The sequence below is a fragment of the Stegostoma tigrinum genome, chromosome 22, assembly GCF_030684315.1.
Source record: "Stegostoma tigrinum isolate sSteTig4 chromosome 22, sSteTig4.hap1, whole genome shotgun sequence".
Lineage (NCBI taxonomy): Eukaryota > Metazoa > Chordata > Chondrichthyes > Orectolobiformes > Stegostomatidae > Stegostoma > Stegostoma tigrinum.
This window is the reverse complement of record NC_081375.1, coordinates 21,490,736-21,516,287: the sequence shown is the minus strand read 5'-3', so window position 1 is coordinate 21,516,287 and position 25,552 is coordinate 21,490,736. Positions and strand designations below refer to the sequence as shown.

At 40.4% G+C, this 25,552-nt stretch overlaps 1 protein-coding gene across 3 annotated transcripts in view; it reads left to right on the top strand.

Moving 5' to 3' along the window:
• LOC125463828 (transcription factor MafG) overlaps positions 1 to 11,989 on the top strand; it is a 46,164-nt gene extending 34,175 nt beyond the window's left edge. For all 3 annotated transcript variants that reach the window (XM_048555587.2, XM_048555586.2, XM_048555583.2), the window contains exon 3: positions 8,529 to 11,989. In XM_048555587.2, the coding sequence (XP_048411544.1) occupies positions 8,529 to 8,981 (453 nt within the window). In that variant the 3' untranslated portion in view covers positions 8,982 to 11,989. The remainder of the gene's footprint in view (positions 1 to 8,528) is intronic.
• The last annotated feature ends 13,563 nt before the right edge of the window (positions 11,990 to 25,552 follow it).

Genomic DNA, 25,552 nt, shown 5'->3' with positions numbered 1-25,552 from the left:
GAGTCAAAAGAGAAGTTGTTGAGTGTGAGGACGAGTTCAGCTAGGCGGATGAGAGTGTCGGTGGAGGGGGACTGGTCGGGCCTGCGGGACAGGAAGAAGCGGAGGGCCTTGAGGCCATCTCCATGCGGAATGCAGGTGTACAGGGACTGGACGTCCATGGTGAATATGAGGTGTTGGGGGCCAGGGAATTGGAAGTCCTGGAGGAGGTGGAGGGCGTGGGTGGTGTCACGGACGTAGGTGGGGAGTTCCTGGACCAAAGGGGAGAAAATGGAGTCCAGATAGGTGGAGATGAGTTCGGTGGGGCAGGAGCAGGCTGAGACGATGGGTCGACCAGGGCAGGCAGGTTTGTGGATTTTGGGAAGGAGATAGAAACGGGCCGTGCGGGGTTGGGGAACAATGAGGTTGGAGGCTGTGGGTGGGAGGTCCCCTGAGGTGATGAGGTCGTGAATGGTGTTGGAGATGATGGTTTGGTGCTCGGGTGTGGGGTCATGATCGAGGAGGCGGTAGGAGGTGGTGTCGGAGAGTTGGCGTCTGGCCTCGGCGATGTAGAGGTCAGTGCGCCATACTACCACTGCGCCACCCTTGTCTGCGGGTTTGATGGTGAGGTTGGGGTTGGAGCGGAGGGAGCGGAGGGCTGCCCGTTCTGCGGGGGAGAGGTTGGAGTGGGTGAGAGGGGTGGAGAGGTTGAGGCGGTTGATGTCTCGACGGCAGTTGGAGATGAAGAGGTCGAGGGAGGGTAGGAGGCCTGGGGGTGGTGTCCAGGAGGAGGACTTGTGTTGGAAGCGGGTGAAGGGGTCAGTGGAAGGAGGGTTGGGTTCCCGGTTGAAGAAGTAGGCATGCAGGCGAAGACGGCGGAAAAACTGCTCTATGTCAGTCCGTGACTGGTATTCGTTGATGTGTGGTTGTAGGGGAACAAAGGTGAGCCCCTTGCTCAGGACTGACCGTTCGTCCTCAGTCAGTGGGAGGTCTGGGGGGATGGTGAAGATGCGGCAGGGCTCAGTGTGGCTGTCTTCGCTGGGGTTGCATACACACACGTGTAGGATTTAAGGGAATATCTTGCAGAAGGAAGTTCTAAAGGGTCTTAACAGATTGATCGAGTAGGCAGAAGTGACAGAGCTCAGTGAAGTGAATGTGATCATTCCCTTTGGGGGCACGAAAGGCAGATCAGGATATTTTGTGCGCAGTGAGAGGCTGTGAGCTGGAGTGGAGTAAATGGGTTTGGATGACCCTATGAGCAGATACGAAAAGCAATCAAAAGGAGATTGTTGGAATTCAAAAGTGAGCAAGTGGTGCTTCAGAAATGCAGTGTTTTATCCAGATACTTGGTTTGAAGTAAAACTAAGAACTGCGGATGCCAGAGACCTGAAACACAAACAAATTGCTGGAGAATCTCATCAGGTCTGGCAACATCTCTGGGAGGAAAGCAGAGTTAATGTTTTGAGTTTGGTAACTCTTCATTAGAACTGCATTCAACGTTAGGCACCTCAAAAAGAAGCTAAACCTTCTAGGGGGCACAGCAGTCTGATACCAGGAATTGAAGGGATGAATTGAGAGCCAGGTTTGTTTTCTTTTAGATTTTTAAAAAAATCTTTTTTTCCCCCACTGGTGATTGAAGTGAAGCCCTTTTGAATGGTAGGGTGAATGATGAACTACTTTCTCTAGGGAGTCCAAAATAAGGGGGGGATCATAAAATTAGAGCCAAAGCTACTTAGATTCAACAATAAAACTGTGCTTTTTTTTTAAAAGAAAAATTTATAAATCTTTCCTTGTTCTCATTCCTCTGAAAGCTAAATTTGCAAAATTGAAGTTGATTTTTTTGATAGGTACATGTCCCAACTGATAAGTGCAGCGAAACTATCCCAAAACATGGGATTGAAGTGCTGATACTCCATGTCTGTGGAATGGCAGCATAACTTTGAGGAGCTGTTGTTCAGGCAGTTGTAGCATAGCCTCAAGGAATGACTTGTTTTGAAAGTAGCCGCCTTCTGGGGCATGTGCAGGAGAAGATTGTATTCTACACTCTTGGAGCAACTGGGGAGGAGAATGAAGCTGTGGAAATGGACCTCCTGAGAAGTTCGAAATGTATTAAAATGTCTATCTGTGAATGAATGGCAAACACTTTGCTTTTTGGTGTAATTGGAATATACAATTCAAAGATGTTTTTTTTCCATAAACAATCCAGTTTAGAAAGCTGGTGAAAATGCCTGCCCACATGAGGGTTAGGAAGCCGCCTCTGTTTCAAGCCTGTACATTTTGCTGAAGCTCTATCCGCTTGCAAAGAAAGTGCCTTGAATTCAGTTTGTATTGCAATAAATTTACAATTCCGTGAAACAGTTGACTGGTGTGGTATATGTAGAAATCAGCAAATAATGGCGATGGATAGAGGGGACCTTGCTGGACCTGACATGACCAGAGACTGAATTCTTACATTAAGTGACTGGCCTGGAATACTTCCATTTCCTGGCACTAATCCTTTGTGCTGATGAGCACATTACTCGCAAAAAAATCTAATTTTAACATTAAGGTCCCTCTGGTAGTAGCAATCTTGGAAGTGGAGTACAAGTACACTTGGGACCAGCCCTTCAAAGACAAATGATAAAGTTCCAGCAGAGTAAGAACAAAGGTTTCCCTTCACTATAATTACTCAGCAGTCATTCTCTGCTCTGCTATTGCTGTAACTAATTCAAAAATTACCCAACATTTTCCTACAAAAATGCATAACTTGAAGCTGCGTAAACAATGAGAAACCTGTTTTGGTAAATTGACGTACAACTCTTGGGGAAAATCCTAAACCCTATTTTTAGACTGATTCCTGGAGCTGCTCCAGCATATTTGCTTCATGTACCAGACGGACTCATTTGGAGCTGTCCTGTCTACGCTGTAATTCACAGTAGGGAAAGTCAGAATATTTCCACGGTTTGGTTTGTGCTCCACGTGTATAACCACTTCTTAGGGGAAAAAACTGACACAAACACTTAAAATTGCAGGAAAACTAGCTCCCTCATTTCTTCTAAATGTATAAAAACATAAATCTATTAAAAAATGAGTAGAAATAGCTCATTTGGCATCACATCATTCAGTATGATTGGTTATAATCCTCTTTATGAACTCTATTTTCTCACCCTAACCCCATAAGACCAGCGATTTGTCATCTTGGGCTTGAGTTGATTGAACAATGGAGCTTTTAAGATTCTCTGGAGTAGAGAACTCCAAAACGTTTTATGTATCTGTTTAACATTATGCTGTCTGTAGCCTTGTTATTTCTACTTGGAATCTGTTTTCTTCCTTTGGCTAACGTAATGAAAGTTCTCTTATAAGAATGCACAGTTTTATTTTTGCCCAAGATATGCTTGTGGTGGCATGCTTTGTCTAATGATTATTACCCACAGTCCATCAAGAATCCTAAGAGAGAGAGGTAATGGTACTTTGGGCACCACCCTCCAAGAGCCACAAATCTCTGGCTGAGTTGAAAGGGTCAGTGGGTTAGTCAGTAACCTATATGGCTGTGTCTCAAATACTTATGTAGGCGGCAAGTTCAGGAATAGGATTTGAACTAAGAACTTTTGACTTGCAGATGGGAGTACTAGGTTCAGATCCATACCATACAGATCCATGACCTTTTTTGTTTTCCCATTTTAAACAAATTGAAAGAACACAAAACAGTGTTGAGATCCCACGAATTTTTGTTTTTAGGTAGGCATGACTATTACCATTTGCTGTGCCGTAAATTACTTAAAGCTTTTGCTTTTTGTCACTGGTTACTACATCTTGTGGTTACCTTACTTATTTTGGGGTTTTATTTCAAGTAGAAAAGACTTGCATGTGACAAAAGTAACATGCATCACTGCAATACATGTTGCTGTCTGTAGAGGGTTTACGTGAGCAATGTAAATATGCCAATTACACGGTGTATATAGTCTTTTAATGCTGCTGCTTCTCTGTTGATGGAGATCAGAGCTATCTAGTGCTTTTTCTCATTGTCTTAATGTTTGCCCACTACCTTCCAACAGTTCCATTCATCTAAATATTAAAACACACTTATACTCTGCCAGCATCAAAATCTCTCCATTTAATTACGTTAGTGTTCATGTGACTAGTCCCTTACAGATTTTATTAGACTCATCTAGAGTGTGAAATGGATTTTAAAGAAAACGCATACTGCCGGAAGAGATTATTTGGAAATTCATTACAAACTCTTGTGTAAAGTCAAATTTCTCTTTCTGAAGATCACAAAAACAAAATCCTGCTTAAACCACTTCCTTTATAGAGTTAACGACAATGAATAAATAATATTTCATGATGAAAAATATGAAGTACATATCTGGTTGCAGTACTCTTGTAAATAAGAGAAGTGTTAAATATTCAGTTTATCATCTTAAAAAGTGTGAAAAGATCTCTCCAGTTTTGATATTTCTACTTTTGCCTAATAGCATCAGATCCAAAAATACTCCATAAAATAGGGCAAGCTGCAACTAGTTGGACTACTCCATTACTTATGGGATCTTACCCGAAGAACTAAACATTAAGTATTTTCTTCCCCAGTTATTCACTTTCGTGAGGAGGCTAAAAGGGAAATGAAATAAGAATTGATGTAATTTCTTTTCTGTTTATTCAGTGGGGATTTTGTCACTGCTGAAATTACCACATGTCGAGTTGTTACACATTGAGCTTCAACGAGCTGTTATAATCTTATGCTATCTAAAATGTAACACAAATGAGATACGTGGATTCTGTTTACTTGGAGATGGTGGTTTTATATACAGCTCAACTGATCTAAATTGTACAGAGTGACCTCCAGACACAGGCTGTGTCTTGAATGCCACAGTGAAGAGAGCCTGTGGTCATGCGGATAACGTTGGCGTATTTGCATGTAAAGGTCTTTAGAGCCATCACCCTGTAGTTAACACAACATGACCATCCCAGATGTCCCAGTTCATCAAGCATCCCAGATGTCCAAGTTCTTCAAGGACCGCAACTTTCCCCCCGCAGTGGTCGAGAACACCCTTAACTGCGTCTTCCACATTTCCCACAACACATCCCTCACACCCCGCCCCCGCCACAACCGCCCCAAGAGGACCCCCCTCGTTCTCTCACACCACCCCATCAACCTCCGGATACAACGCATCATCCTCCGACACTTCCGCCATCCACAATCTGACCCGACCCCACCACCCAAGACATTTTTCCATCCCCACCCTTGTCTGCCTTCTGGAGAGACCACTCTCTCCATGACTCCCTTGTCCGCTCCACACCCCTCCGACCCCACCACACCCGGCACCTTCCCCTGCAACCGCAGGAAGTGCTACACTTGGCCCCACACCACCTCCCTCACCCCCATCCCAGGCCCCAAGATGACTTTCCATATTAAGCAGATGTTCACCTGCACATCTGCCAATGTGGTATATTGTATCCATTGCACCCGGTGTGGCTTCCTGTACATTGGGGAAACCAAGCGGAGGCTTGGGGACCGCTTTGCAGAACACCTCCTCTCGGTTCGCAACAAACAACTGCACCTCCCAGTTGCGAACCATTTTAACTCCCCCTCCCATTCCTCAGACAACATGTCCATCATTGTCCTCCTGCAGTGCCACAATGATGCCACCCGAAGGTTGCAGGAACAGCAACTCATTCCGCTTGGGAACCCTGCAGCCCAATGATATCAATGTGGACTTCACAAGCTTCAAAATCTCCCCTTGCCCCACCGCATCCCAAAACCAGCCCAGCTCGTCCCCTCCTCCCACTGCATTCCAAAACCAGCCCGGCCTGTCTCCGCCTCCCTAACCTGTTCTTCCTCTCACCCATCCCTTCCTCCCACCTCAAGCCGCACCTCCATTTCCTACCTACTAACCTCATCCCCCCCACCTTGACCTGTCAGTCTTCCCTGGACTGACCTATCCCCTCCCTACCTCCCCACCTGTACTCTCCTCTCTACCTATCTTCTTTTTTTCTCCATCTTCGGTCCGTCTCCCCCTCACTCCCTATTTATTCCAGAACCCTCTCCCCATCCCCCTCTCTGATGAAGGGTCTAGGCCTGAAATGTCAGCTTTTGTGCTCCTGAGATGCTGCTTGGCCTGCTGTGTTCATCCAGCTTCACACTTTGTTATCTTGGATTCTCCAGCATCTGCAGTTCCTGTTATCTATGACACTTCATTTATTTCTCTGTCTTTTAGAGGATAGTTTGCTTTTACTGATTTGTCAGATGATTATCCTATTGTGTGTAATCTACCTATTGGCAAAACTAATATGCTCAGAGCTCTAAATGTCATTCTAATATACTGTAAATACTTTTCTTTTTATAACTTTATTTCTTTTTCAGTATAGATCGCTTGTTCCATTCTTCCACCATTAGGAAGTGATGCTTAATTAGCCCCTTTCCTTGTGCCCTTTCTAAAGTAGTTTTTCTTGAAAGCAAGTAATATTCCTTTTTTATTTTTAAATATTAATAGGTTCTGCTTCTGCCACCTTTCCTGGAAGGACACGCCATATATTCCCAACTTCTATCTTTCATTTGGTGATTATCTTAAGTTTGTGGCCTTTGTTATTGACATGTCAATCCGCTGAAATATTATTTCCCATGGCAAAATTTTCAATTGGATCATTCATTAAAGTTGGGCATCCAAAAGCTGATAGGTTGTAACTGCTGCTGAAGCACTTATTTGCATTGGTTCAGCATTACCTTATTGCTATTGCACTTCATTTCTCTGCTCCTAAAATTTATAACCCGTTGGGTTTATTAAAAAACAGATTTGTCATCTTGTCTGCCACTTGAAAAGAAATGCATATCTGAACTCTTAATTCTCCATTCCTCTACTGCTTTTAAGTTGTCACTATGTATATAAGTATTTATTCTTTCATGATGTACACTTTCATTTGATATCCACTTAGCCTGTTTGAGCCACCCGAAGTCTCTAACAGTTTTTTCACTTTTTTTTTTAAGTGAATACATAGTTAAATTAAAATTAAATATACCAGGATGGATATATGAGTAGGAAAGGTTTGAAGGGATATGGGCCTGGAGCAGGCAGGTGGGACTAGTTTAGTTTGGGATTATGTTTCAGCATGGACTGGTTGGATAGAAGGGTCTGTTTTCATGCTCTGTGACTCTGACTGGGTATTGCTTCTGCAATGATATTTGAATTTTACATGAGGAAAACTAGAAACTATTGAAGTGAACTCAACTCTGAAAATGGATTCAGTGCCAACTGGTGCTAACTGTGAATATAATGCTTCCTGTTAGCATGTGAAAGGACTGCTGCTGTGCATTGCTATCCAAAACGTTGTCTCTGGGCATTTACCAAGTGCCTGCCTTTATTAATAAATTTTAAGACTAATAAGTCGCCTTTTTTTTGATTGAAACCCGCAGTCTCTTTCACTCGTTGACATCCAGCAACAAATAATTCCAATTAATGAACAGCTAAGAAAGCTTTAAAGTAACTTGTCTGAAAAATTAATTATCACCCAGACTTCTAATAATAATCTGTCAAAATAGTAAGTCAATTGCGATGAAGAAACTATGCAAATAATGATCTGATTGAATCAAAAAATAGTGGTGTCTGCAATTTTCCAATTTCGTAGCAATATTTCAGATCTAACTGCGACTAAGCTCCAGATTGTTCCACACTTTACTGTGAGTGTACAATACTGACTTTATGTGCAAGTCAGACTTTTCAGAAATTCCGGTGAAATTATTACAGTATAGAAGTATTAGCTTTCTAGATATCAAATGAGATCATATAACTTTAAAATCTTAGAGTTAGGAATTTCTGGCATTCTGGTGTGAACTTTGTTCTCTGCAAATTAACTGTGTAAGATTAAGTCCAGCAAGCTTCTCCCTCCTTTTTCTTTTGCCTTGTGACCATTCTTTCTGCTTCTCCTCTCATGCATTTCCACTTGTACTATTTTCACTGTCCATTTTAATAGCTTTTCATTTCCTGTCTATTTTCAAGAGCGGTTGATTTCTCTCTGTTCCCCCCCGCCCCCACACCTCCATTTCCTAACTGCTATTGGTGCCTTGTGTCTCTCAGCACTAAATAAGTTGATGTGTTCCAATATTTTCAGCATTTCTCCTGAAACAACAATTTATTTCAGCGCAGGTAAGATAGGTGAGTCAGTTATAACCATATATAACAGCCATATCTTTGTGCATCAGATTGTTGGAAATAAATGTTTCCAGGCTCTGCGTATAATTTATATGTTTGTAATTCTGGAATACAGGTATGTTTGTAGTGTCAAAGAATCAAGCCTCACTTTGCAGAGGTGTTTTCATAACCTTATTGAAGCTGTTAATGCTATTCCAGTTTGCAAGATTTATAGTAAATTGTAAGCGAATATATGCACGTGGTTGTCACTGATCAGTTTTGGGTAACGTACATTGTACAAAGGTTCCCTACAAACAGGTTCCCTACAGCATTCATAACTAAACCAGTCAAATTGAAATCTGTCTAATGACTCAATTTCTAAATGTTGTCTTTAAGTTAGTGCCTCATTTTGAAAGGTTTCCTTTTCTTTCCCTGGCCTTTCTCCCACAGGTGAAGCGGGAGCCAGGTGAAAATGGAGCCAGTCTCACAGATCAGGAGCTTGTCTCTATGTCCGTTCGAGAATTGAACCAACATCTGCGGGGCCTAACTAAAGAAGACATTATCCGGCTGAAGCAGCGTCGCAGAACACTCAAGAACCGTGGCTACGCAGCCAGCTGCCGAGTCAAGAGGGTAACTCAGAAGGAGGAATTGGAGAAGCAGAAAGCAGAACTTCAGCAAGAGGTAGAGAAGCTGGCATCTGAGAATGCCAGCATGAAATTAGAGCTGGATGCCCTGCGATCCAAGTATGAGGCCTTGCAGAGCTTCGCCAGGACCGTAGCCAGAGGACCTGTCATGCCGGTTAGAGGTCCGATCACCTCTGCCATTGGGCCCATTATGCCAGGCAAAGTGGCTACCACCAGTGTCATCACAATAGTCAAATCCAAAACCGATGCAAGATCTTAGTACATACTGCTGTAGACACAGGCCAGAGACAAACTAGTTTGTAATAAAACTGGTCAATTCATGGAGTTAAATACAATGGTTGAAAAAAATACTCGTTGGCCACCATACCACACCCCATCAGAAAAAAAGCAAGTTTTTCCACATGATCACCAGGCTGTGTGGCAAGTTGGTGAATTAGCAAAGCACTTGTTACAAGATCAACCTCATTCTATCATAGAAACCAACCTCGTGTTTGGCTTCTGTAATGTTCAGGCTTTCAATTTTGTCCATCTTTTGGACAATTCCTATAGACTTCTTGCAGTCTTAACTGAGTGAAATCCAAAATGAAAAGAAGGTCACTCATTTATTGCAACACCAAAATTCTTACTGAGTTCATAACATAACCACAGTGAATAAAAGGGAGGCCTTCATTAATTTGGAAGATCTTGCCACTCGACAGCATTTCAAACAGACCAAATTATGGTAGCTCTACAGCCACCATTAAAGGGCAAGCCTGTTGATTTTTTTTCCTCTTTGCAATGTTTGCTCAAGTTTCAACAAAAATAAAAATGTGCATTTTGGATGGAGACATCATGACATGTTTAACTTGGATTTGCTTACTTTTTCAGTTTGATTATAAAGGGACTGTCGGTACAGTTTTTTTTATAAAATTGGAAGGTTTTATTTCTGATCTGAAACCTTGTGGCTAACTTTGTGCATTGACCAGTGAACAGCTTCTCATATTCATGCACATCTGAACACGGTGTACCGTATCACCATGGAGTAAGGTAGTTCAAATGACCTGTTCATATGGTTAAGTATTCCTTTCTATTCATGTACTACTGGGTCTTTCTTGGAAAAAAATTATAGCACAAATTAGAAATGTTGATTTTAATTTGTACATTTTTTAAAAAAAAACCATCATTGGAAGAAGACAGTGCGCAACATTTAAAAACATGCAGAGATGGGAGGAGGCAGAATTAATAGCACCCTTTGTAACACTATATAAGCTGTTACAGAAACCCTGCCATCTGCTTATCACTAGCCAGTGAAGGCAGTGGAATGTCAGTCTGACTGTATAATAAGCTTTTGATTATTTGAAATGTGCAGTCTTCATAACAAAGCTCAATTCTTGGTGGCTTTGGATTCTTTGAGATAAATGGCTTATGGTGATCCTATCTCTTTCTCTGATCTTCTATTTATAGTTTATTCATTATGTCATGTATAAATGTTGAATAATTTACAGATAGAACTCAGAAGTCTGGTGTTTAAAGTTTACAGATTTAATGAAATCTTTTCCACAATGTGGTGTTTAAATGTATGAATTCAACAGTTGTATAATACTGTGGATGTTGTGGAGAACGTTTAGATTTCCATTGATAATTAAGTGGTGAAAGTATGATGTAAGCACCAGAAGAGTGAACACTATTTCAGCAAATGTTGTTAGCCTATACGTTTTCTTTTGAAGAAAAGGTTGAATCCTCTTTGACTTTGATTAGTCAGAAATTGAGAGTTGGCTGATTTTATTTTATTTTGTTCCTGCTGACTAGAACGAGCTGCTATTCCACCGGTCACTCCCCGTTCTCTCTCCTCAGCCAAACAAAAAATTGAAATGACTGTATTAAACCTTTACAGATATTTGATATTGCTTCTTAAAGCAAGTGTGAGTAGAAGGGGCTGATTAACCATATGAATGAAAATTTATTCAGAGAATCTTTGATAGTAAAAGTTCCTCTTTAGTGTATGTATACAAAGTATCTTTGTCAACATGTAAGGGTATTCGAGTTTAATTTTTATAAGTACACAGATTATCATACAATATTTATATACAAAAAAACACAAAAAAATGTTTAATAGCTTTTACAGATGTTTCTAGAGTGGCTTATTGAAATCAATAGCTTTCTAGTGAATCAGCGTGTTAAGTGGATCCGGGGTGATGTATCTGTGATGTGTTAATATGCAGTTTAGTGTTATTTTACAGTTGTTTCATTCTGTATTTATTTGTGTGTGAACACAATGGGGTTTTATGTTGTGTGAATTTTTTGTGTATTTCCTCGTTCACACTTGCTGCACATGTGAATTTTTTTAAAAAATGCAACAAACTTCAAGGTGGTGTGTGAACCTCAAGTTCAGTTTGATCAGCAGTTTCTTCTGAAATACCCTTTGGCCCGCCTTAACCAAACCAGGAATACTAAACTATTGCACAGCATCCAATGTTAACTGTTTGAGACCTGTATCTGCGCTGCAGTCTTTTTTTAAATACGGGGGATGAACCTTGAATTCCTTGAACTTTTGTTGGCTTGTGTATCATCGTCATCTCCAAGGTCCCCTGTATCTTCTGAACTTTGTATTAATTTGTACACATTCACTGCCAACACAAACTAAGGGATTTGTTCTTTCGTTGTATTGAAGTAGAATATATATTACAAAGATTTGGAAACGCAAAATATATTCAATGTCTAATGTAATTTTATGTTAAATGTGTAATTGAAGGTGCTGTTCAATTGTTGAGCTGTTATTGGAGTTGCTGATTGTTCACTGTTAACCCATGTTTGGTCTGAAATACAAATCTATTTGGCTAAACTGCATACATGACTTTGTTTCTCGCACACCTCTATCTAATTGTGATATAATACTTGTAGAAGATGGTGTTCTACACAATTCTTTTCAGTAACAAGAAACTTATTTTTATTGTCAGAAACAATTTCTATCTGTGCATAAAGGGCTGTGCAAAACACCCTCAGCATCTCAACATAACCTGGCTTCGATCTACTGAACTGCCCGCTGAGCATCATTACCAAGAACTCCTGGATAGAATCCCAATCAACCCGGTTTTAAAACAAAAAGGATTTGTAACATATCCCACTACAATCTATTAATTTGTACAAATCTTAAGATTTATGGAGGACCTTTTGAATCAGAATATGTAACTATTCTGCAGTTTAAAAACTATAACACACTGAGTTTATAAGGCTGCACAATATAGTTACCAAATATCAAAGTGTGGGGCTGGATGAACACAGCAGGCCAAGCAGCATCTTAGGAACACAAAAGCTCACGTTTCGGGCCGAGACCCTTCATCCTTTTTCTGATGAAGGGTCTCAGCCCGAAACGTCATCCTTTGTGCTCCTAAGATGCTGCTTGGCCTGCTGTGTTCATCCAGCCCCACACTTTGTTATCTTGGATTCTCCAGCATCTGCAGTTCTCATTATCTCTGATCACATAGTTATAAAATATGTCCACATTTAGAACATACTGTGCAGATGCCAGTTTTGAGATGTTGAGTGTTTGGTGCTGACACCATGCCTGCCTTTGGCCAGCTTTAATGCAATGTGTAGATGTTTTTAATAATGCATAAGCTGTGTTGTGATCAAGTAATCATGAGGACACAGCAGCTTATTGCTAGAAATTTTGAAATGTGAGTGTTGTCTTCTAGCAATGAGCATATTGTTGAATGTGGAATTATACAGACAGGTATCAAATGGGATACTTGGTTTTAATTGCTTTTAACACTAAGCTGATGCTGTGAAAATAGCTGATTCTGGAAGGTTTTTTTTTAAAACCTGACATCCATTCTTAAAACATATGTCAATTGTTGAATCACAGGGTAATGTTTTTAAAAGTTGAATTGAGACAAATATCAAATTTAGTATAATTGAATTTGTAGACCAAAAGATTCCAGCCCTCCCCCTCAGTAGCGCCACTTAAGATATGTTTATCCATGGTTGTAAATACTCCATCTGAGTTTTAAAGTTTGAAAGCTTGTTTCAAATCTATTTTAAGAATTAGATTGTTTAAACCATAATGTTTAACTACGCAATAGCAGCAAAAGTTGGTTCCAAGAGAAAATAGTTTCTAATGGGAAACATACTATTTCAGCAATAGTCTAAAAATGTTTTTTTTAAAAATTGAGTGGCGAACAGAACTCAAACAGTAATTCTGCACCAATATAGTGTTTAATGATATTTGAAACAGGAGTTTTATTTCAGAGAAAAGGAAATTGCACTAGAAGTAGTTTCAGAGAGCTGTTGATTTATTTCACAGCAAGGTGTTTACAAGGCGTCAACTCAACATTTCTTAAATCGAGGCAAGATTATCTATCCAGATCATCAGGAGAAAGGGGTGCCTGAGGTACAGGGTTTGAATGCCAATAGAATTAAAGAAGAATAACTTTTTTTTCTTTTGTCAAGATCTTTTCAAAGAAGGCATTGTGCATCCAAACTGATCTATATCTAGCAAGTTGGGGGTGGGGGGAGGTGGGGGTGGTGTGAAGAAAAATCCCCTCCGCCCCTCGCACATCACAAGTAAGAGAAGTAACTGAAGCCTTGTTCTGATTCCTGTTTGGGCTCTATGGTGATTTATTTTTCTCTATTTTAATGCTGTCTGCCTGTGATGTTTATTTTGTGAACAGTCTAAGTGCTTGTTTTAGCAAGTGCTTTGTATGTGAGGTGTGTGGCGTACGGCTTGGTAATTGTTGTCAAGTGAGGTTCTTCAAATATGCAAGCAGCAGTTGGTGTCCAGGACAACAGTGCTGGAATAGTGCCCGACTGATAGCAAGGGTGCTTACTTATTGTGCAAATAATGTGTTGATATAAGGGCTAAATAACTTTTTTGGTGGGTGTGTGTGTGTGCGTGTATGTCTGTCTTTTGTGTTCAAAGTTAAGGCTTGGAGTTATACATGCCAATGGTCGTTTTCATCTAATAACACAAAACAAAATGGATATTGCTATTGTATTTGAACCCTTGGGTTCAAAGCCCACATGAAACATATTTTGGACATAGTGAGAAATAGCTTCTTATTATGAACAATGACTAAATGAGACTCAAAATGATCAGAATTCAGAAACCATGCTGCCTATTTCATTGGATGCTCGCCTCTAGCCTGATGACACTTTCACACCTGCCTAGCTGATTACTAGTTTTCAGTTTTCCAACTTCACGGGCAAACCTTAAATCATGCTGTTCTTTGCTTACAAGTCAAAGTTAGGCTAAAGTGGTATATGCTACTGGATAAAGTGAAATATTTTCACTTGGCTTTTGGCTGCGTTTTGTTGTAGATCAGATTCTAATCCAGGATGTATAAACCCTGTTTTGCTTCAGAGCAATGCTCACCTGTTTTTGAAGTCAGTTGGGCAGGTATTCTGTTTTACTGTTGCCAGAGTGCTGCATCCAGCTTTACTTTTATTACAGACCTTTGACCAGATGCTGGCAAATTTTCAGAAGCATTACTGTCCCCGTTATTGGCAAGAGCATTATTGGGTGATTGCATGTTACTGGGAAGTTAAATACAAGGAACTAGTAAAGAAGTTGTAATATGGAAGCCAGGGAAGTGCCGGTCCTTTTTTTTTAAAATCACCTTGAAGTGAGGACTTGTTTCTGGAGATCAACCGGAAGATGAATATGTATCAGAGAAAAATGCTGATATAGATTATGTTAGCATTGGAGTCTACCTGCATTATCTTAGTTTTTGACAATTGCTGTTTCTGATGCAGCTAATTGGTATATCGCTGTATTTACAAAACCTTGTACCAGATTCGATTAATACATTTCTTTACAGTTTTATGCAAAGCTGGGTGCTGGATTGAACTTGTATAAATTACTGCCCCTCCTTGCAATCTGTCTGATATTTAGAGTCCTTTATAATTTGAAAGATTTTCCATGCTCTTTACTGTAAAATAAAAATGTTGTATGCCATCAGTACAAAGTAATGGGATGTTAGCCTGGGTGCTAAGCTGATCTCAATCTGTTTCTTTTGAAGTGTAAGGAAAAGGTTATTGCTGTTCACTTCCCAGAATCGTTGTAATCACACTATTGAGGATTGAAATGTTGAGAGGTTCAGCAATCAACCAAAGTAGTGAAGTGAAATTTGTGCAGTATTAGATGAATTCAAGGGGTAAAGCTATTTTGATGACAAATGCTCTGTATTAAAATTCTGGCTCAAAGGGTGTAATGAATCACTGTTGTACTTTGTATAAAGAGTCCATTTACTAAGTATTTATTGCCTAAATTATTGTACTTTATGATCTGTAGATAAGTATGTATTCATAATCACCATGAAAATTAATTATCCGTTTCCATTGGACACAGCATTAATTTATTTCTGTATATACTGTATGTTGAGATACAGCTTACTTTATTTTGTATATGACCAATAAACACCTTTTAAAGTGATCTAGCTGAGTGTAATAATAGATGTATCCTTTATAATGTGTGAAATGCATGATCTAGTTTGGATGTGGACTTAATATTTGGCCTCATCAAACCAACCTTAGGAAGTAATTTTTTTTTGTTGTTTAGTGAATGCGTTAAGTGACACTGAAGATGTAACTCGGTAAATTATATTTGCAAGGAAGAGTCTTCATTTAATCTCTCAAATTTTTAGTTCATATTTCTTGAATCTTGTGATTAATTCTTTAGTCTGAACTATGATCCTCCTTTTTTTTTCTTTCCTGGGAAAAAGCCCTATTTTTTCCATTTCTGGCCTTTTACCCTCTAGAAGCAAATTCAAATCCCAATTCAGGAATTTGTCTGAAAAGCTGGATGTATTCTGCTCTAATCATTATGATTGTATGTGGCTGTAAACACTTTTGAGGTGCTCATTTTATTAAGTCATGTTGTGGGCTCGGTTTTCGTGGAGTTTGGGGGATGCCATAGAGGTGTGAAAATGATGGCTGGAAGCCAGTTCCAGGCTTCAGTATCCCATTCTCCAATTCCCTAATTTTTGCTTAGTGGAGATTTAAGACCACTAGTTGATATGAGTTGTGAGCCTGCACCCTGCACTGCTGACCTAGACAACTCTCTATTACGGAGATGGTCATGATCTGGTTCTCTGCAGTTTTTGTGGAGAGGAGCAAACTGTTCAAGGACTCATAGTTCACTACTCAGTAAAGTCCAAAACATCTTAACTATACCCTCCATTTATGCGGCGGTGCTTCCATGCTCATTTATCCGTAGTACAATTGTGTATAGAACCAAGTGAACCCTAATCTGATAATGGGATGTTAGAGACAAGATTTAAGTGATCCATAGAAATTGTTTTTATTACAGGTCAACGTTGATAATACAGACTCTTAAGTACCAATAGCAGAAATTGCAAGTATGAGATTTTTGTCAATTGCACAATGTTTATATAATATTTTAAAGAGGACAGAGCTGACAGTCGCGCAATATTTTCCCTTGGGTGCAGCTGTTCCAAAATTCCCAATGTTCTGAGTATTCAGCCAAGCTTTATTATGCGTTCTTAAGCAAATTTTTAAAAAAGACCTATGCATGGAATAAGGATAGATAATAAGATTGAACCTGGAGGAGAATGTGTAAAATTTAAAGGTCACCCTCAGTTTCCAAACTGACCTCAAATTAAACCTTTACAATCTGCCTTTTTTTTCCAGTTGGTGAAAGGACTATGGTAATCTATGTAAGTGAAAACCATCTATTCAATGGATAAATCTCACACCTGAAATAATTTCTGTTCAGTAAATGAACCATTTAAGTAGTAAATAACCAGAGCGCATTCTTGCATTGTTGGGAAGTTCACCTAATATCACATTCATGGGATAAATGCCCTTTTGTTTACAATTCTCCAACCAACCATGTCATATAATCTAAAATGTGAGGCTGGATGAACACAGCAGGCCAAGCAGCATCTCAGGAGCACAAAAGCTGACGTTTCGGGCCTAGACCCTTCATCAGAGAGTCTCTGATGAAGGGTCTAGGCCCGAAACGTCAGCTTTTGTGCTCCTGAGATGCTGCTTGGCCTGCTGTGTTCATCCAGCCTCACATTTTATTATCTTGGAATCTCCAGCATCTGCAGTTCCCATTATCTCATGTCATATAATCTTCTGTGTTCTTTGTAGGAAAACTGTGATTTTATGCAGTTATTTTTCTCTACTTTATAGTTTGCCAATTTCTTTATTCTTTTCCCCACCACCCCCCAAACTTGTACCTAAATTATCTGTTTGAGTAAGTCAGGTACGTCCCTTCATGGAAAGATGGTGATTTGATATCACTCCAATGGAAATCTTTTATTTTGTATGTGGATATCAAAACTTATAAGCAATGCCATGGATTTCCTCACAACTACCCAGCTGAATGATCGATACGAGTAGAATTTGTTTAATTTAACTGAATTTCTGCAGTTGTTACCAAAAACGTTCAAAAAGTTCTGAAAGACTACCCTCATTGATATCCTTGTTTAGGTTAACTTAATGTAGGGAGCTGTAGTTTCAACTTGAGTAGAAGGAGCTTCTTGCTTTAGTCCAGATGTCCTGGAATCAAGTTATTATGAACCAAATTTAATTTCCACAGGCATTTTGAGTAAACTCTTTTTGTATGCAGTGAGTTGTGAACACACAGCAAACCGTCGTGATTTAAACTTCACGATGTGATATGTATGTAAATTTGATTTTATTACTACATTAACTTTATTTGATGCTAAGCAATTGCTAATAAAATTTGAAGGCTAAAAGTTCAATTCTGCAAATATTTACAGTTGTCTTTATTTAGTTTCCCACAAAAGGAATATTTTTGCTGTCCCATAGTGCCGCAGGACATAGTGAATGGAAATGCACAATTACTAGCAGTCTGAACCTGTCCTATGGCTGTAACTAAATGAAATACTTTCTGACTTCAACTAATTGAGAGGATGATACCCAGCAGTCTTCGAGCTGCAGTACAGCAATTCAAATGACTAAGGCACAAATTGATTCTGGTCATTGTAAAAGCAGTTTTGTTTTTATTTTCCAAGTTTGATAATCTGCTTTTCATAAAAGCAAGAACAATATAAATGGAAGCAACAGCCTGACCTACAGGGTAAATGTAGCGAAGTTTTATAAATTAGTTTGCAGAAACTGCATTTTATTGAATGGTCAATTTGTAGAACCAATTCTGTCATCACTGAGTGGAAGCGCTTGATACTGATTAATTTGCTTGTTACTTTTTCAAAAATATTTTGTTACACACTGTAAAGTGGGGAAATAGAAGAGGAAGGAAGTAAGAGGTGGCAGTGAGGTGGAAGGAAGCAGAAGGGCTTGACATAACCTTGCCTAAATATAGGGTAGCAGGCTGGAGAATGGCAATTTTTTTTTTAAGAAGTACAAGGGGGAGTCCCAGTAACTAAAAGGATCTGTGGGTGGAGAATTGGCTTCTCAGTCACTTGAAGTTTCACAGTGGGAAAGCTGCAGCCTTGACTAGATAACATCCTTGAATGAAGTTACAGCCAGCAATGAGTAACTGTAGATCAGTTAGTTTAACATCAGATATGAATAAGGTTTTAGAAACAGCAATTAAGGGGGTGGAAAAAATTTGGTATTTAATTATAGATAGCTAGCAAGGTCTTAAAAGCATGTGGTGCTTGACTGAATTTAAAGTAACAATCAGGTTAATGTTGATTTTTCAAAAATAATTAAAAGTTTGATAATGTACCACTTAAAAAGCAATGTAACAAATTTGAGGCTCAGGGAGTAGGAGAGTCGGCATCCAAAAATTGGCTTAAGGGAAACTAAGTTGAAGTAAATGGTAATTTTTCAAACTGGGGAGAATGATAGAATGTAGTTGAGTTAGTGCTAGGGTCATTGCTTTTCTGTTTGCATTTAGATGACATGAATATTGAAATAGAATATAATTCTGAAACTTGTATTGGTCTTAGTATGGCAAACAGTAAGGATGCTAAAAATTGACTGCAGTAGGATATAGACTAATGGAATGAATGGAGTTGAGATGTTAGGTAATAATTTTTTTATAGAAGAAAGAGGCAATAGAAACTTAATAGCACAGTTCTAAAGTTTGAGAGGGAGAGAGGGCCCCTGAGATGCATGTGCATAATCTTTGAGACAATGGCTATCAAAGCACATGAGCTTTACACATAGAGATAATTAATACAAAAACAAGTTGTGCTGCCAACAGAAGTAGACCATTTGCCTTCTCAAACCACCTCCGTCATTCAGTAAGATAATGGCTGATCCTTTTGTTTCAAATTCTGCTTACACCCCGAATAACATTGGATCGATTCCTGAACAATAATCTGTTCTGCCTTTTCAAAAAAAAAGATACACCTCATGCCAATTTCTGAGGCAGCAAGTTCAAAAGCTTCAATACACTGGAAAGAAATTCTCCTCATCTGCCCTAAAAGGGTGATCTGATTTTAAAATTGTATTCCTTTGTTCTGGATTGACCCATAGGTGGCAGCATCACTTCCACATCCATCTTGTCAAGATCACTCAGAATTTTCGTACACTTCAAGTTAAGCCTCTTCTAAACTCAAGTGGAGACCACTTCAACGTATACTGAAAAGGCAGCCTGCTCATTCAGGGTAATTAATCTCGTAAACCACCTCTGAACAGCCTCCAGCGCATTTGTACCTTTCCGTAAATAAGGGGACCAAAGTATGAGAGATGTGATCTAACCAATACCTTGTGTAACCAAAGCACAACTTCCTAAATTTTATGTTCAGCTTTTTAAAGAAAGGATAAAACTCCATTGGCTGCTTTGATTAGGTGTTGTGCCTGTTTCTTAATTTTATATGACTCAGACCAGAACACCTAGATCCCTCTGTACCTCAAAATTCTGCACTTGTTCTCCATTCAGGTAATACTCTTCTTTGGCCCTCTTCCTCAAACCCATGCACGTGCACCACACACCTCCTCCTATGCAGTTGGGTTCTGGCTGTACTCACCTGTGGAACAGCCACTCTCAATCTGTTCTTGGGTGAAGTACATTCTTTTTCTCTTCCTTCTGGCTGCTGGTCACCTATTCTCCTTTGCGTTGCATTTCCTTGAGCCATGGAGTGACCAATTCTTCTAAAAACAAAACAAAAAAAAATCTATCCACATAATCCTCAGCCTGGTAGATGCACTGAAGTCTATCCATTGACATTGGAGTTCCAAGACTCAGTGCTCAAACTGGTGGTGTTACCTGTTGTGTGCAGCATGTGAGATTGAATCCCCTGCCACTCCTTCAGTGTTGCAGGGAGAGCTCTGTGCTTTGGCTCGTGGACAGGACCAGGCTACACCTCCAGGTTCTTCACTTGCTTTCAAGGCATGCCTCCGAACCTCCCTGGATGCTCACAGCATCCCTGCCTTCCTTACTTTTTGCACTGTGCCCCTTTTAACCAGAGATACCAAGCACACACTACGGCAGTCTTGCCTTGCCACTGAGTGCAGACAAAGTCAGGAAACTTGTCATGGCCTCAATGTCAAAAGAAATAATCTAAGTAGTAAATCAAGCACATCCTCTAATGCCTGTCCCAGCTCTGCTTGGGCGAATTCAAAATCCTCTCAACATAAGGGGATGAGAAACTCGATGTTGGAATTCTTTTATCCTGCTGTGGCCTGGTCATTCCTCTGAAATCTGAGAGTGGCAGAGATTACAGCAGGTGAATGTTCATGGCAAAACTATTACTTTTGCTGTGGGTGTGGTGTTGTGAAAGGACAAATTGGCAGCATAGAGGATGTGCAGGCTTAGTGATGTTTAATGTGTGTGACAGTGAGTGAGGGAAGCTGTTTGAAGGCAATCCTGTATGCGTTAGAGCATGAACTTTGGCAAGTGGGGAGTATAGTAACGGTGATAGTGAAATATCGGAGAAAAGATGGTAGCCTTGACCTTCTCCTGGGGTAATTGACCACCTTCCACCATTGTTCTGTATTCCTCCAGATGACTGAAACTGCTTTAACCTGGGTGGCATCCAATGCCCAGGTTGACTTGGTCTGGTGTCCTGGTCTTTTCTCCATCCTGGAGGAGGAAGAAGACTCCTGTTGGGATACTAGCCCATCCAGCAGGACTTCCAGGACCCTGCTAGCGAAGCCAGGTGTCAATTCTCCCTACCTGCCAAATCTGGGACAAATATCAGAAATGTGGTGGGCATCCCCAGGTGGACCATGGGCTTATAAAGATGGTGTGGGTACAAAGGGTGCCATTCTTCCAGCAGGCATCTGTTGAATAACTACTTGTCCTGGAAATGGTGTGTGATAAGACGGGGTGGAAATTAGGTCAGAGATGCCATGGGATGGGTTGATGAGGCAAGCTTTGGTAATGTACGGCAAGAAGCCTCACTGTGACAAACACTCCAAAAGCTGACGCAACTTCTCTTACCCACAGAAATGATCTGATTCAGTGTCTCTGCAGGTTATCAGCAAAAGTAATTTACCAGGTCCTGCTTCTCCAAATTTGTGTAACCCTCGCAATTTTTTTTCCTCTAATTATCCAAATCTCGTTTGAAAGTCATGAATAAATCCAGCTCCACCAGGCTCTCTGGCAAAACAGTCCAAGTTCTAACAGCTCACTCCACATCAAACATCTTCCTCATGTTGCAGTTGTTTCTTCTGCCATCATCTTAAATCAGTGTCCTCATTTCTTGACCTTGCCACCAATGCAAACAGTTACTCTCTAAAGTATGCTGTCAGCTTTGAATACTTATAGCAAATGTTCTTCGTGGAGTATAGCACCAGTTTCTCAAGTAATCCATTTAATAGAAGGTCAATATCCCTGGTACTGCTTTGTTAAATATTTCTACAACATGGCTAAGATCTTGATGTTCTTTCTAATGTTGGTGCCCAGAGATGGGCATGATGCTAGTGTTAAAGCTAAACGAATGTATTATAAATATTCAATATAACTATTGTGCTTTTGTACTGCTTATAGCCCTATTTAGAGAGCCCAGATCCTGTCTGTTTTATTAACTTTTTTTCCACCTATCCACCTTCACTGTGATTACATCTATCCTTGCGGTCCTCTTTTCCTGTGTCCCCTTTAAAATTGTGTCCTTTATTTATATATTCCACCTCATCATCCTTCCTGCTGAAATGTTACTTTATACCCATAGCGTTAAATTTCACCATGCATGTGTATGGCACCAAACTGTGTCTCTGCTTGTTTCACATTCTTCTGACAAATAACAAATCTTGCCAGTACTGTGATGTGCCAATTCTGATATTGTACCCTCTACACGCATGCCCTTATTAATTGCTGTAAAAACTGATCATATTCACTAATGTTCAGAGTTACTGTCAGGCCAGCTTTCATTGATGCATACTGTCCCTCGTGGGATTTGAATCCATTCTCTGGAGTTTAGCCTGGATCTCAGGATTGTTAATTCGGTGCTGCTCTGCCACTGCATCTGATCTTGGTCTGAAAAACACTTCACCGTTACTCTGTTTGTCGTCACTTAGGTAGAGGTGGCTATGTAGCTACTCTGCCTGTTATCCTAGAGCTATTCCTATTAAGGGCTCCTCACCAAAAATGTAATTGCATAAAAACCATCACACCTCTTTTACTTTGTCCACAAATACAGCAAAGTCAGCTGACCATAAATAGCCTTCAGCAAACCTGTGCTGACTGTAATAATCCCTGTCCGTCTGAGTGACTTAACTTTGCCTGAGTTTTATGACACACGTAACTAAATCAAAATTGGACAAAAGCACCTTTCAATGAACGTAGCATTGTGTTTTTTTGGAAACTTTAGCATGCAGTTAGCCATTCTGTCAGCTTCATAATAGGATTTGTGTAATTTTGAATCCTAGCACCACACTAGAGAAGATAAATACAGTACGAGGCTGGGCTTTGGTAACATGGCACTGGCCTACTACCTGCCTAGGGTGGTCACAGTGGCCGGGAAAATCACGTGTTCCTAGGACGTCAACCCATCCTTCATTCAGGCCACCATGGAGAAGTGGGATCCAGTGGATCACAAGGAGGGAGGGGTTAGATGTGTGTACAGATCAGTGAAAATCTAAACTTTCCTTGTCAGATCCGTTTCTAGCAATATAACGTCCATTCTTCCAAGCTCCACAAAGAATGTTACTTTTTTTTTCCCCAAAAGGAAAACTTCTTGTAATAGAATCGTTTCACGTCCTGATCCTCTCCTCATTTGTATTAGCCTGCCCAGGAAGGCAGGGTCAACGTGCAATCCCATGACGTATCCATGATCACCACCAGCTTTGGGAAGTTTCTTTAGCTGTCCATCCAGGAAGTGAGTTTAAAAGGCACGATGTGCTGGAGTTGACTGGTGAGGGAATAAGAGAGACTATTTTATTGTTTCAGAGACAGTAGGAACTGCAGATGCTGGAGAATCTGAGATAACACGGTGTGAAGCTGGATGAACACAGCAGGCCAAGCAGCATCAGAGAAGCAGGAAAGCTGACACTTCGGGCCTAGACCCTTCTTTAGAAAATCTCAGACTATTTTATTGCTTGTGCCAATCAGAGTTACAATAGCGTTGAGATTCTGTAATTCTTCTAAATTAATGGGCAGTCACTATAATCCGCGATTGATTGATTAAGGCACTTACCTTCTGAGGACATTGTGAGCAGAATTAAAAATCTTTCATCTTTGTGTGGTGTTTGTGTTCAATCTCCTTTGACCCTGATTTCATCACAATAGATTTCAAGACAATGGAGTGCACAGAACTGATTTCACTGATCTCTGGACTGAATGATTGTTCCAAGTGAGAATGAAGAGAGGCTAACAAAGATGTGTTCGTAATCAGAGATAGTAGGAACTGCCAATGCTGGTGAATCTGAGATAACAAGGTGTAGAGCTGGATGAACACAGCAGGCCAAGCAGCATCAGAGGAGCGGGAAAGCTGAAGTTTCAGATCAAGACCCTTCTTTAGAAATTTGAAGATTTCTGAAGGGTCTCAACCTGAAACACCAGCTTTCCCGCTCCTCTGATGCTGCTTGGCCTGCTTGTTCGTCCACCTCTACACCTTGTTATCTTTGTGTTAATGATCACAATCCTTTCTACGTTATAGCTTGCCTACATTAAAAGTATTTATCACAGATAAGACTTCATCCAAATCTATTGGACGAGGTCCATTCAGTTGTAACAGTTTGTTCCAAAGGAAATTTCCTTGAAAAAGAATTCATGGCAAAATTACTGAAAGCCTACTCTTCAAAGAGGTTATTTACCAGTATCTTATACCAAAGTTAAAAGATTCTTTGGTTTATGGTTGTTATCCTTACCACCAAGACTAATACTTCCATCACTCATTGTTGTCAAAGCACCTGTTTTTATTCATTCATTGGATGTGGGCGCTGCTGGCTGAACCATATATTTCTGGCTGATTGCCCAGCCCTAGTTGCCCTGAAAAGATGGTGGTGAGCTGCCACATTGAACCACTGTAGTCCATTTTCCAATAGATCCATTTTAGTGTTAGGGAGAGAATTCCAGGATTTTGACCTAGTGACAATACAGGAAAGGTGATTATTTTGCCAAGTCAGGATGTTGAGTGGCTTAGAGGGGATCTAGCAGGTCGCATACATCTAAAGCCCTTATCTTTCTCGATGTAAGTAGGTGTGTGTTTGGGTGGTGATGTTGAAGGAGGCTTGGTGAATTTCTGTAGTTCATTTTGTAGATATTGCACGCTGTGCATTGGTAGTGGAGGGAGTGGTGAAAAAAATATTTTCTAATCAACCTGTTCAGAGGTTTTATTACACACCTCCGGAATAAGTTGGACTTGAACCGTGATCTCCTAGCTGAAAGATAGGGACACTGCCACTGTGTCATAAGTGTGTAAAGAGTGAATGTTTGTGGATGTGATGCCAACCAAACAGGCTACTTTGTCTTGGATGGTGCCAAGCTTTCTGATTGTTGCAATGATGTGGAGGTGCCAATAATGTTAGACTGGAGTGGACAAGGTCAGCAGTTACATGACACCAGGTTATGTTCCAACAGGCTTATTTGAAGTTACAAGCTTTCTGAGCACTGCTCCCTTCATTAGGTGAAGTCTTGTTCACCTTTTATTGTTTGTGCTGCATTCATCCAGACAAGTGAGGAGTGTTCTATCACACCTTGTCCCATATGGGTGGTGGGCAGGCTTTGGGGAATCATGAGCTGAGTTACTTGCTGTGGGATTCCTAGCCTCTGACTTCCTGTTGTAGCCATAGCATTTATATGGCTAGTTCTGTTTATAGTCAACAGTGACCTTGATGCTGTACTTGGTCAAATGTGGCCTTGATGCCCTGGACTGTCACGTTCACCTCCTCTCAGCGATTCAGCTCTTGTCCATGTTTGAACCAAGGCTGTGATGAGCTCGGGCTGAGTGGCCCTGGCAGAACCCAAACTGGATGTCACTGAGCAGGTTATTGCTGGTGCCTTCCATCGCTTTAGTAATGATCAAGACTAAATGGGATAGTATTTGACTGGGTTGGATTTATCCTGCTTTTTGTATACATGACCTATCTGGGCAATTTTTCCACATTGTCAGATAGATACCAGTGCTATAGCTGGAACAACCTGACTAGGAGCATGGTAAGTTCTGGAGCAGAAGTCTTCAAGACTACTGCTAAATGCTGCGAGTAGCAGCAGCCTTTGCAGTTTCACATGCCTCCACCTGATTCTTGATATCACATGGAGTGAAAGACTGGCATCTGTACTGCCCGTAACCTCTGAAGGAGGTGGAGAGAGATCATCCGTACAGCATTTCTGACTGAAGATTTATGCAAATCGTCCCACTTTATCCTATGTCCTGATTGGATGGGCTGTGCCATCATTGAGGATGGAGATACTTGTGGAGACAAAATTGTGCACTATCATTCACAATTAGATGGGACAGGATTGCAAAGGCTTCTATCTGATCCATTAGTTGTGGAATCACTTAACTC